The 13,386-nt window shown below is 49.6% G+C and overlaps 1 protein-coding gene across 4 annotated transcripts in view; it reads right to left on the bottom strand.

The window, feature by feature from the left end:
• The window catches only part of LOC118221215 (signal-induced proliferation-associated 1-like protein 2), a 110,413-nt gene that overhangs the window by 13,938 nt on the left and 83,089 nt on the right, over positions 1–13,386 (bottom strand). Inside the window, exons 14-18 of one of the 4 annotated variants that reach the window (XM_035406067.1) lie at positions 12,248–12,636; positions 10,796–11,020; positions 7,860–7,913; positions 5,863–6,004; positions 277–496 (exon numbers count right to left, since the gene is read on the bottom strand). In XM_035406067.1, coding sequence (XP_035261958.1) covers positions 277–496; positions 5,863–6,004; positions 7,860–7,913; positions 10,796–11,020; positions 12,248–12,636 — 1,030 coding nt within the window. Of the gene's footprint in view, positions 1–276; positions 500–5,862; positions 6,005–7,859; positions 7,914–10,795; positions 11,021–12,247; positions 12,637–13,386 lie in introns of all 4 variants that reach the window. The other 3 variants (XM_035406066.1, XM_035406069.1, XM_035406068.1) reach the window with 3 other exon arrangements.

Raw genomic sequence — 13,386 nt, forward strand, 5'->3', positions numbered from 1 at the left:
TCACAAATACCAGTCAATAAATCTATTAAAATCATACGTAAACACAAAAAATGTATTCATTTAAACCCATGTAACAAAAAATACAGTGTATATCGTACACAGTATTATTTTGATTTGATTATTATTAACATATTTTATTGAATTAATGAGGTACTCACATGGGAAAATGCATAACAAATATAAGAATGAAATTATCTGAAAAGTACATGTGGACTGGAGGAGAGGGAGGGGGTACAGAAAGGCGGGACGGGTGGCTCTGAAATTGGGGGTACTCACTCCTCAGGTTGGAGCCTCCCTGGCTGAGGGACATTCGGGGGGGCAGGGTGCTGTGGAAGGGCGGGGTGGAGCTGAAGAGGATGTCGTTGGGCAGGGCCTGCTCCAGGACGGAGCTCCGGGAGCTCCCGTAGGGCGAGGCCTTGCGGTTGCTGCACACGCTCTCGTCCGACAGCGTGCGGTACAGCGAGCGCCGCGGGGAGAGGCCGCCCACCGGCAGGGCCTGCTGGGAGAGAGAGAGAGAGAGAGGGGGAGAGAGGGAGAGGGAGGGAGAGAGAGGGAGAGGGAGGGAGAGAGAGGGGGAGAGAGAGAGAGAGGGAGAGGGAGAGGGAGAGAGCGAGAGAGAGAGAGGGATGGAGAGAGAGAGGGAAAGGGAGGGAGAGAGAGAGGGAGGGAGAGAGAGAGGGGGAGAGGGACAGAGAGAGAGGAAGGGAGGGGGGGAGAGGGAGAGAAAGGGAGGGAGAGAGAGAGGGGAGAGAGGGAGAGAGGGAGAGAGAGAAAGAGAGAGAGAGGGGAGAGGGAGAGAGGGAGAGGGAGGAAGGGAGGGAGAGAGAGAGGGAGTGGAAGGGAGATAAAAGGGAAGAGAGTATGAGGGAGAGAGGGAGAGAGGGAAGGAGGGAGGGAAGCAGAGAGAGAGGGAGAGAGAGAGGGAGGGAGAAAAAGAGACGTTATGCATCTGAGGAAACTTGTACACTGAAGAAAGCTTGAGAATGAGCAGTCCAGTAGGAATAGGGTAGGACACCACCCCTGGAACTGATTAAGAGTCCAGTGTCTTTCATGTATAAATGATTTTCAGGGATTAGATTTTTCTTGCTTGATCAGGAAATGACTGACTTTCAGACCCTAAAGGATCGAACCAGAGGCAGAGGATCTGGTTGCATCACAATCACAGAAACATCAAGAGTTCTTGCTCTCTCTAGCAGAAGGGAATGTTCAGCAGTAACAGCCACCAGTGGCCTCCAGCATTTCACAATTAATCAGGAAAAATCACATTCCCCCTTCTTTCATTTTGAACAGTAACTCGAGCGCACAGTTCTCTTTTTCACTTACGACAGTCCACTATTATTTCCTTTATTGTACTGTATGACCTGATATCTTCCGAAAAATATCCTCTGATGTCAGTCTGAATGAGGCTTGTCTACTGGATAAATAAACTAACATAGAATAAAATAAACTGGAATGAGGTGACATGGGGGGGGGGGGGGGGTCTTGGTGGGGAGGGGGGGGGGGCAGGGGAAGAGGAACTCATTAATCCACAAATTGGATTTAGCGATTTAATCAGCAGGCCTGGGAGTTTCTGCTAGGATAGAATTACAAACAGTCAGGTTTGATCAGGGTGCCGTTGCCTGAGTATTCCCAAATGTGGAATTTCAGCGAGGCCGCTCGACCACCACCAGGCTCGCGGTCAAAACTCTAGTTTCTCACTCCGACCCTCGCTACCTGCGGTCACCGACACCTGCGCCACACCTTACAGCACATCCAGGGTTCTGCTAATAACAGTCATTTTACGTGGACCAAGAATAGCTGCGGCTCCATACGTTATTAATAGGCATTTGTTCAGGAACAGCCTTTTTTTGAGTTCGCTCACTGGAATGATTCACTAACATTAGCAGAATCTTGAGTGCTGGTGTTTTTTTTCTTCAAAACCCCGCTACTCAACAAGCTAACGGGCTGTTAGCTGAGGAAGAACATTTATTCACGTGGCACAGGAGGGTAAAAAAAAAGGGATGAGATTTTGTGGTGCATTCTCCTGTGAGGATCACCACAAATGCAGTTACACTCTGTGTGTGTGCGTACGTGAGCATGTGTGTGTGTACGTGTGTGTGTGTGCGTGTGTACGTGTGTGTGTGTGTGTGTATGTGTAAACAAGAATGTATGATAGGTGAGAGAGCGAGAGATAAAAAGGCCTTCGATGGCATTAAAAGCTTTGCACGCTCCCTTAACAATCCCAACCTGCCCCCACGGCCCTGTATTAAAGGTTCCCCCTCTCGCTGGTTAAAAATTACACAGGATTACTCGGAAGCATAAGCAAACTTCTTGTCTTTGGACGGCGGCCAAAGCCGCTCTCGATAAAACCACCCCCCCCCCCGTTCTGTCAAAGATGGCTGTCGTCTGAGCAAGCCGTTATCTTGTTCATTTAAATCCAGCTTCAATTAGAATATTAACCTCCGCGAGAGGAGAGGTCAATCTCATTTTGGGAGAACACTGACGCTGTGCGGTAGGTGTTCTGTAAACAGAGAGAATGGGTGGGTGGGGCGGGGGGGGGGGATTTAAATGCCGGCTGTCGTCACAGTAACGGCGAGACAGGGTTATGGGCAGTTGAATCGACCCCTGATCCGAGGAATGCAACATATGTCTCACATCCACGCGACTTTAAAATGCTCTTTCTTTATCTTTTTTTGTTGACTCATTTTTACATGCAATCCATTCATACAGCTGATTCAGGTTATGTACCCTGCTCAAGGGTAGTACTCCACCTGACCTCTGAGTTACTAAACCAGGTCCTCTTTGTGGCTGAATAGAAAACCTACAACAGAACATGAACCCTAAATCAGCAAAAAATATAACGCAGCTTAAGTGAGAAATCACCACTTTAGTGACTATGAATAACCAAATACTCCAAAAAATTAAACTCAGTAAACCCAGCTCTTTAAGGCTGGTGCCTCTCGGACATGTAAGCTGCTTCAACCCTTTAAGGTGTGAGGTTACAAATATGCAATTAGAACATTCTAATGCTGAAACTGGTAGCTGAAAGCAGTGGAGTTCTAGAACACTGACATAGAATTTCGAGAAAAAAAACTATCCAAAAAACCCACCCTTCAAAGGGTTACAGCGGAGGCTAGACCCGAGGTGTGCGATTACTGTCTTCGTTGAGCGAGAAACAAAAGGGGAAACAGAAAAAGGAATGAAATAAGATTTCCTTCCTGCAATTTCCTCCCGGTGATGGGCACAATAGGTTTCTTATCTCAGCAAATGCCTCTATAATGGTCTGTCAGCTTTCAAATAAACTCCATTTACACCTATGAGTCCCAGTAGACTGTTCAGCTGCATACACCTGTCTCACCTCTGCTGTAAGCGTGGTGCCGCAAAAGCAGGTTTTTTTTTTTTAAACCGAGCGGTGAGATTTCACGCTGTCTGCTGTGGAAAAAATAAAAAATAAAAAATGAAGGCATGTCAGTTTTTTTTGTCAGGCAGGAGGGAGGTTCTTGTGCATGGTACAATGCAGTCTGCTGCGTTTCCCAGCATGCAACGCGATATGATGTGCGTTCTGAACATCAGCGTTCAGAACTGAGCACTGTGGGGAAGGGACAACCAGTATGGCAGGGGACAGAACACTGGAGACACCTGTGAGTGTGTGCGTGAGTGTGTGTGTGTGAGTGTGTGTGTGTGTGAGTGTGTGTGTGTGTGTGAGTGTGTGTGCGTGTGTGTGTGTGTGTGTGAGTGTGTGTATGTGTGTGTGTGTGTGTGTGCGAGTGTGTGTGTGAGTGTGTGTGCGTGTGTGTGTGCGTGCGTGTGTGTGTGTGTGTGTGAGTGTGTGTATGTGTGTGTGTGTGTGGCTTTCATGTCCCACTGATGTGTACCAACCGCAGTCTCAGAAGTAGCATCGCGTGTGTTCAAAAAAAAAAAAAAAAAACCCCGTCTGGTTTCCTGTTTAATCAGTCTGATTGATACACCGCCATTGAGGCCCGCCGCTGTTTTTTTTTTTTTTTTTTTGCAGAGACGTTATTGGTCCTGCGCTTTGATGGTGCATTAACGGTTACGTAACGGTCATGAAAGGATATGTCCAGAGGCTGACATGGGGAAACAAACAAAATCCTCCTCCTTTAATCTTATGAAAAGACTGCAGTACATTAGGGGCCAGTGCACAAGAGCATCACACGCAAAGAGACCCTTTTCATAAGTATCTCAGAGCACGAGCGGTGATTTAGAATGGGGACTGACTGGCATGGAACTGCATGACATCATAAACTGATCCTGGATCAGCAGTCTCGGCTTTATGACTACAGCTCCTGATCTCTCTCACTGCCCTCCACTGTTCTTAACTGAACATTCTAATGCTGATGTCACAATCACTACTGGCAATTGAAAGTTCTAGAACACTGACTAAGGATCCTGAAAAAAAAAACCACTCCAAAAAAAAAAAACCCCTACTTTTCAAAGGGTTAACCGCATAATTTAAGTTATCAACTGGCTATTGACTGGGCCAACTTCTTTCCAAGGCCTAACCTGGCGACCGACTTAAAGAAAACCACAAAGCCCTGCAGACACTGCATCCCCCTCCAGGACCGGAGTTAGAGTTCCCTCAGCGGGGGAAAAAAATAGGGGAATTCACAAAGCAAATACATGACTTAACTCACCGCGACTAAGAAAACATCCAACGCACTGGCTCGTGATAGCCATCTCCCGTCTTAATCCAAGACATCCAGTCCGAACAAACTTACCTCGCGATAAATCAGACTAAACAAACAGCTGCCCCCCCCACCCCACCCCCCACTCCAGTTCACACAGAGGAGGGGGAGTCCCACAGACTAGAGGAGGTCCAGCTCATTCTGCACAATTTTATTATTTACTTTTATGACCTTTTATTTACCTTACTCTCTACACCATGTCATTTATCTTGGATAAGCACTTCCACAGACCTGCCATCATCGTAGAATCATTTTGAGTTCAGTAACTATGGAAACATTTTAACAGATAAGGAAACAGAAGCAGCAGTATTAATATGACCTCTATAATTTCACATTTGCCTGCCATTTCTAATATGATATACACACATACCCACAAAGTACATACATATCTACTTATTTTCCGTGAGAAAAGTGTATCTTGTTATTTTGCGCATAATGCCTCCCTGAACTTTGACCTCCAGGCGTGCGTTCGCCGGCAGGTCCGTTCTTATCTGCAAGCGTCTCATGCGGCTCCACAAGCCTCATTTGTGCAGAAGGGGGTCAGTAATCCGTTGGACATTGATTGATCACCGCCGGAGGACATGTTCTAGCGTTAATGAAGGGTGGCGATAGCTCACACGGCCCTGCTTATGAGACGTGCACCTCTGCCAAGCTCCCAGCCAGCAGCCAACAAGGAACTTTCCGGTTTCCTCGTTCTGCTGGATCTCGGTGTAGTAAACCGCAGCTTATCAGTGTTTAACAGACCTGGGGTCAGATTTGTGTTTGTACTTCAACTCCGTAGGGTCGGTTTGAAAAATGCTCTCGAACATCCCTGAGAACCTTCAGCAAAACAAGTTACTAATAAATCACAAGCATATAAAATATCCATTTTGTCCTGAATAAAAAAAACGAAGATACTCATGTTAATACTGTCTGCAGTCTACAGGGAATTTACCGACGTCCAAAAGGGAAAAAAATGTAAACTATTTCAAATGAAGTGTTTGACCCAGGTCTGGGTCTCAATAATGAGTTTGAGGTCTGGGTGATGATGTAGTGTATGTTGTTCGGCAGAGTTTGTAGCCCAGAAATTGAGTTAATTTACTCTGGTTCTTGACCAGTAGCCAAAGTCCTGCGAGAGGTGGAGGTCGTTGGGGGCGGAGGCAGGGGGGAGGGGCAAAAAGGCAAAAGGGGGCGGGCTCACCTTTCTCCGCCCCTCCTCTCCGGGGGGGCTGTCGGGCAGCATCATCTTGAGGAACTCCTCCTTGGAGAGGGTATGCGGGATCTTCGACCGGTCGTGGCCCGCCGTCGGCACGGAAACGGCGCCGTCCAGGCTGTAGAGGTGCCTGTTGGGACGGGAAGGAACAGGCCGTCGGTCGCCAGGGGGACGTGGGGGTCCCGGATGTGGATGCAGACGCGGAACGGTTAAACAAACCTGGCAACCACGCTGTTGCCCTGGAGCTGCACATGGTTGCCAAACTATTAAGTTTAAGTTAGCTGTACTTTATTGACCCCTGTGGCGTAACTTGTCTTCTACATTCAACCCATCCTAGTTAACTCAGGGCAGCCACAGTGCAGTCAGTGCCCAGGGCCCAAGTACAGATCTGAGGCCAGTGCCTCGGTCAAGGGCAATGGCAGGAGGTTACCTAACTTTTAACTTTGGGTGTGGAAACCCACGCGAACTCCATGCAGAGAGGACTCAAACCTAGAACCTTCTTCACGGGAGGTCAAAGAAGTATAGAATGGTACACCTCAGGTGTACTTCAGCACACTATTTTTTCCACATGGGCACGGTGTTCTGGGGCAGAGCCCCCCGTGCCTTTCGCTCGCACCAGCGGGCACGCGATGCCAAAAACCGCAGTGCCTCGTGGGTAGTGTGAGCGGCGAGCGAATCAGACGGAGGGCAGACGGGGCGAGGGCGAAGGCTGCCAAAGCGAGCGACTTGTTTACAGCGAGCAGCCGGGCGTCGTCTGAGCGCGCTCCAGCTAAGCCGCGCTGGCAGGGCGTCAGACGGAGAGAGGGAAAGAGGCGGGGCCAGAGAGAGGCTGTCGGGATTCGCCTCTCGCATCTGTCGTCTGTCTGGCGAAATGAATCTCCCCCCCCCCCCAAAAAAAAAACCCAGCCGACACTTCTTGGGGCGCTCCGACAAACAGACCCATATGGAGGAGAACCCTGAGACTTTCGGGGGGGGGGGACACTACAGCAGGATTCTAGAACATCCGCACTGGAGTGACTGGTACCACCAACAATTAGCAATTAAAGGCAACAATAAAAACACCTCATAAAATTTTTTTTTTTTTTTTAACGAAAGGTTGCAGTACTGTGCTTTGGCACAACATTATTCATTTAACGCAATGTTCCTTAAACTGTGGGTCATGAAAATAAATTTACACACACACACATCTGTACATACATAGATATGGTATATAGCAGGGGTCCTCAATCTTATCCAGAAAGGGCCAGTGTGGGTGCAGGCTTTCATTCCAGCCAAGCAGTGACACACCTGATCCTACTAATCAACCACTAGAGTCTTCGCTAAGGACCTTGATTAGTGGAATCAGGTGTGTAACTGCTTGGTTGGAATGAAAGCCTGCACCCACACCGGCCCTTTCTGGATAAGATTGAGGACCCCTGGTATATAGTATTGAGCCGTGGTTTGAGGATAAGCCTCGCTAACATCACCACCTCTGTGTGGATGCAGGAGGCCGTAAGTGAAGTGTTACGCAGCAAGCAGGAATTTACTCTTATCCCTCTGGGGTAGGAGTGTGAGGGACGTAATTTTTTTGGGAGGGGGGGGTGGACAGGGGTTAGGCATGACTCATTGACTCCCTGCCCGCAAGGGGGTGTCAGTCTGTCTGCAAGCGGTGACCCCCTGGAAGGGGGGGGGGGCGGGGAGGGAGGGGAGGTGCCAGAGGGTGCACAGGGAGGATTATGGGACGAGGAGGGGTGCAAGCCGGACAGATATGCACAAGAATGCCGCAGCTACGGAGGCAGTGATGCGTGAAGGAATGCTCTTAAGTCCCGGCCGAGCGCACCCAAAAGGGGGGGGGGGCGAGCACTTAAAAAACGGCCGTGTGGGGGCGGTGAGGGGTCGGGGGGGGGTGGGCGGGCGGCGTGGTGGCAGTGGGAGGGAGGGAGGGGGGTGGAGGGGGAGAGGGGGAGGAGGGCCAGAAAAAAATGCAAACGGCAGAAGCCTTGTACCTGGATCGCTGAGCCAGCGTCTTTAGGAGAAACGATAACAACCCTTCCGCTCCACTGAGAGGTGAAACCAAAGAAGAAGAAGAAAAAAAACAAACAAAAAAACAACACAGTCTGGTTACTGGCGCCTTTACACAATCAATGCCGTTTCACCCTTAAGGCACACCCTGGATTTACATGGTACGGTTCACAGCCAGCAGTGAAACGCGATAGATTCGAACCGGTATGTACAAGGAAGGACCTTCGTTTCGGAAAAAAAAACAGAACCACCTGGAACAGAATCAAGCGGCGTTATTCCAGAGAGAGAACGGGTTAGGCGAAGGGGGTGGGGCGGTGGGGGGGGGGTATGGGGGGGAACGCACTGGCAGAAAAATAAACAAACATTGCATTGCGCGTGCTAACCGCATTACTGGGGCGGCTTTCATAACACGCGAAAAAATTACCTCGGTGCGAGGCCATCAATCTTACTCCTCTAAAGCTTCCAATTTTTACCCTGCAAATGTGATTACAAGGTTTTGGAACGGGGACAGCTCTCCCCCAACATAATCTCTCTCATTGCGGCCCGAGCCAGCGTTCCAATGACACAGTCGTTCCTGACGCGCACGCCTGTGCCAAGTTTCTTGTCGTCAACCTTGATGAAAGAAGGAGAGGGGCGAAGCTTTCCCATGAGGGGAGGGGGGGGGGGGGGGGGCGGGTTAGGATCCTAAGTTTATCTAACTCTCTGGCAGCCAAAGCCCTGACTGAAAACACAGAAACTTTAAACTCGACAGATACTCAGTGCCAAATGCTCTGATTCCTCCCGTCCTTTGCTTCTCGCACTTTAAGCTCTATTGATTCTGCCTGCCATCCTCTCTGCTGCTTAACTGAAGGAGGTCGCAGCGGGTAAAATCAGTTTTCGATGCTGTGCTACAGCTACGCCCCAGAATGCCCATTTCCACAGTACTGAACTCGGTGACGCCCCATAGCGAATGTTTAGAACAGGGGTGTCCAATCTTATCCGAAAAGGGCTGGTGTGGGTGCGGGATTTTGTTTCAGCTCAGCATTACGACGCCTCGATTGAACACCCAATCTCGTCTTTAGAAGATCTTCCGGTTTCAAAGGTAGAAAGGGAAAAGCTTAAAGAATCTGTACCAGAACTTCCAGCGGTAAAAGTATGGAGCTGCATATCTAGTGAGCTTAAAGAATCTTTACCAGAACTTTCAGTGGTAACAGTATGGAGCTGCATATCTAGTGAGCTTAAAGAATCTGTACCAGAACTTCCAGTGGTAACAGTATGGAGCTGCATATCTAGTGAGCTTAAAGAATCTGTACCAGAACTTCCAGTGGTAACAGTACGGAGCTGCATATCTAGTGAGCTTAAAGAATCTGTACCAGAACTTCCAGCGGTAAAAGTATGGAGCTGCATATCTAGTGAGCTTAAAGAATCTTTACCAGAACTTTCAGTGGTAACAGTATGGAGCTGCATATCTAGTGAGCTCAAAGAATCTGTACCAGAACTTCCAGTGGTAACAGTATGGAGCTGCATATCTAGTGAGCTTAAAGAATCTGTACCAGAACTTCCAGTGGTAACAGTACGGAGCTGCATATCTAGTGAGCTTAAAGAATCTTTACCAGAACTTAGCGGTGACAGTACGGAGCTGAAAAGTTTATTGCTGCGTGATTTCCAGGCCACTGCTACACTTTTCCCGGCCGCTTCCCAAAGAAACTTTACATTTTTTTTCTCGCCGAGCATCGGAGCGGAAACGCGGCCGCGCGCGAGACCGCTTCCGTCCGCGGGGGACGGCTCCTCCGGCCGCCACTCGATAAGCAGAAGCGACGTGTGGCGGGCGCCTTGGGCCGGCCGGTCTATGGAGCTGATTCGCCGACGCTGCTGTCCGTTTCCATCAGGCCTTCCGGCCACCCTGCCGGCTGACAGGCGCCGCCGCGTCGGGGGGGTGGGGGGGTGGGGGGGTGGGGAGGAGGGGGGGTGTCGGTACCGCGTTTCGTCGAGCCAGGGCGGTGAAGCACAGCTCCTCTGATCGGGGTTTTTCAGGAACGGCTCAGGTAGCTATGAAGCGTGCGTTTATACATCTTTATAGATTTACTGTAAGTGTCTTTGCCTCGATTCAGGCTCAGAGAACACGGTGCCTGCGGTACAAAGGCCCGTTTCCCAGTTAAAGGCCTATTTAATGAACGCTGGCCTACTGGGCAGTGTGAACATTCAGCACACTGAGTGTTTACACAACAACATATTTTCCCAGCGCTCTTTGTTCATTTAAAAATAACCAGCTCAAATGCGCCGTATATATTAAACAAAAATCGTTCACGGTACCAGCTGAAAGAAGCACAGACGGTACGAGGAGTCAGCGGGAATTCGCGCGCGCTGCGCGTCTTTTAAAACGAAAGCGCTGAATAATAAATATGAGTAAAGCAGGGGCCGCGATCTCAGCAGAGGGGCACTCTGCCACACCGCCAGAGGCGGAGAGAGTCTGGACCTAAATACGCAGATGCCCACATGAATAACTAACAACGAGTGAACGATGCGACTAAAACACCTTCGCTGAGAAAAGCAAGCGCTAGGCCTCTCTCCTGGCTGCAGTCCTTTGTAGCTCTCTCTCTCTCTCTCTCTCTCTTTCTCTCTATTAACTCACACATTAACTCACTCTCTCTCTCTCTCTCCCTCTGTCACACTCCATCTCTCTCGTGATTTTTCACACACACGTTAATTCGCTCTCATTCGCTCCCTCTGTCAATCACTCTCCTCCTCTCTCTAATGCTCTTTCACTCACTCATTATCTCACTCTCTCCCGCTGTCAATCACACTCTCCCTCCCTCCCTCCCTCCCTCCCTCCCTCTATTTCTCTCTCTTGTTCTTTCTCTCTCTCCCAATCATTGTCACTCTCACTTTCTCTCACTGACACTCCTCTCTCAATCACTCTCTCACTCACTCACTCACTCACCGGCACTCCGACAGTCTGCCAGACTCGTCCGGAGGGGGGCTGTCCTCGGACTTCTTCCAGCCAATCAGGTACTTGTTCCCGGTCACCTGACGGCCGCAGGTGCGCGAGTCCGGGCTGGCGCTGGGCGTGGCTCCGGCCTGGGTTACGATGTACACTTTGGAGGAGTCCAGCGAGGCGCTCAGCTTGGAGCTGCGGGCGGAGGGACTGCCCGAGTGGTGGGACCCGCTGGGACATGGGAAGAAACAGAGGATCATGTGACTGCGAGTGGCCAATGACAGATCAGGGCGTAAAGAATGACAGGCTGCTCAGCCAATTGTTATTCAGAAAGAAATGCAACCAATTTTTTGAAGGACACAAAAACACAGAGGAAGCAATTGGTTAAGACTACACTAATAAAACATACATTTTCTAATAAACAATTTTCATACTAAAAAAAAGAAAGTGCACATTATGCATATTATATTTTATCTAATACATTCTGACTTTCCATATGTTACATCACATTTTGCCATTTATCCAGAGGGACTTGCAACATAAACATTCTTTTATTATTGTTATTTTTTTTAACACACAAGCCATTTAAACAGCTGAATATTTACTGAAGGAGTCTGAGTTAAGCACCTCGCTCAAGGGTACAATGGCAGCACCCCAGCTAGGAGTCAATCCCCCAACGTTTCACAAGCCAAGTTCCATCACACTACACTGCTGACCATCCGTACCAAAACAACATATTCATCCACGTCATGACTCACAGGATTGTTTTCTCAAAGGCTTGAATAAACAGGCCGCTGACGGATGACGCATGAGGGAGGCTAGCAGGAGTCGTGACTCGCCGCTCTTATCTGGCTAAAGCCCAGCTCCGCGGCGGACAAGCCCCGCCCCCCCGCCGCCTCGGCCAGACAGCGCCGTACCGCCACGGGCAGCCGCCCGCCGTCCAGGTGCAAGCCAAACGCGCGCACGGAAATACTTTAACTCTTCAGATACCCGTAATATTTGAAAAATACTCCCTTTAGATCCCATTATCAGCAACACATATTACTACCAAAAACCCAGGACTCTCTCCATTCTGTGTGCTCTGAGGTACAGGTAAAGAAACCCTAAGCTACAGGTGAGGCCTACCTGGATAAAGGAACCCTAAATTACAGGTGAGCCTTACCTGGATAAAGGAAACCTAAATTACAGGTGAGCCTTACCTGGATGAAGAAACACTAAGCTACAGGTGAGCCCTACCTGGATAAAGAAACCCTAAGCTACAGGTGAGCCCTACCTGGATAAAGGAAACCTAAGTTACAGGTGAGCCCTACCTGGATAAAGGAACCCTAAGTTACAGGTGAGCTGTACCTGGATAAAGGAAACCTAAGTTACAGGTGAGCCCTACCTGGATAAAGGAAACCTAAGTTACAGGTGAGCTGTACCTGGATAAAGGAACTCTAAGTTATAGGTGAGCCCTACCTGGAGTGGGAGGAGATCTCACTCAGGTCCCCCATGCTGTCCTCGGCCATGGAGATGTACCCCTGGGTCAGGTAGAGCTTGGCCTGCTCTTCCTCCGGGACCCCGTCGTCCGGGTGCTCCCCCACCCAGCCCAGCACCTGCCCCCCCTGGCCCTGCAGCACCACCCGGGCGCCGGCCACGCCCGTCAGGGGGGGCGGGGGCATGCAGGGGGCCGTGTCGATGCCGCTGTCCGTCGACGCCCCCTTGATGTAGGTGAGCCCGAGAAGCTCCGGGTCCATCAGGTCGCCCGAGCCGAAGTGCTTGTCGTCGCTGTTGCTGGAGGCGTTGCTGGACAGGGTGTTACTGCTGGAGTGGCTGGAACAGTGGCTGGGGCAGCTCTTATCTCCAGTCTGTAATTACACAGTAATAACACGATAATAACACATTACTTACCCAGTAATAACACATTAACAATGTGCTGCCTGAAATTGTCTATCTAGAGTCAAATAAACTGTGGTACAGCTCATTAATAACATAATAACAGATTAACAAGGTGTTGCTCAACATTGTGCAACTAGTCAAATAAATTGCGGTGCAGCTTTTCAATAACATGAAAATAACAAATTTCTTCCCAGTAATAAGCTGTACCAGTAGTAGCTGCTAGAGTCGCTTAAACAGTGAGTGGAGCAGCTTCTGTCTTTGTTATACAATGCCACATTAATAACATGATAATAGCACATCAATTACACAGTAATAACGTACTATAGGACAATACCGAGCCACAGCTTTAATTATCTAGTCTCAGGGAGGAGGTCCTTTTCGAAGGCTGTGGTTTAACGGCCCTCAATCAGCTAAGTGGCCAGGGAGACGCATCGAGGGGAGTCGTCCATTAACGCACGAGAGAGAGGCCGGGCTACATATCCGAGAGAAGAGGAGAAGAGAGCAGGTCTCCCTGGAGACGGGAGTACAGCGAGAGAGGCCTGGCTAACCAGCACACAAAGCCAGGCCCCACTCGGAGCGGTAATTAAGGGGGTCTATATTTAGAGCTGGCGTCGTCTTCTTCTTCTCCCGCACAGCCGTACAGGAACAAAGAATTAACCGCGCTTCGGTCCCACCGCGGACCATAGCCAAGCAGTACCACATGCATTCACATGCAGGAT

Source organism: Anguilla anguilla, chromosome 2, assembly GCF_013347855.1.
Source record: "Anguilla anguilla isolate fAngAng1 chromosome 2, fAngAng1.pri, whole genome shotgun sequence".
Lineage (NCBI taxonomy): Eukaryota > Metazoa > Chordata > Actinopteri > Anguilliformes > Anguillidae > Anguilla > Anguilla anguilla.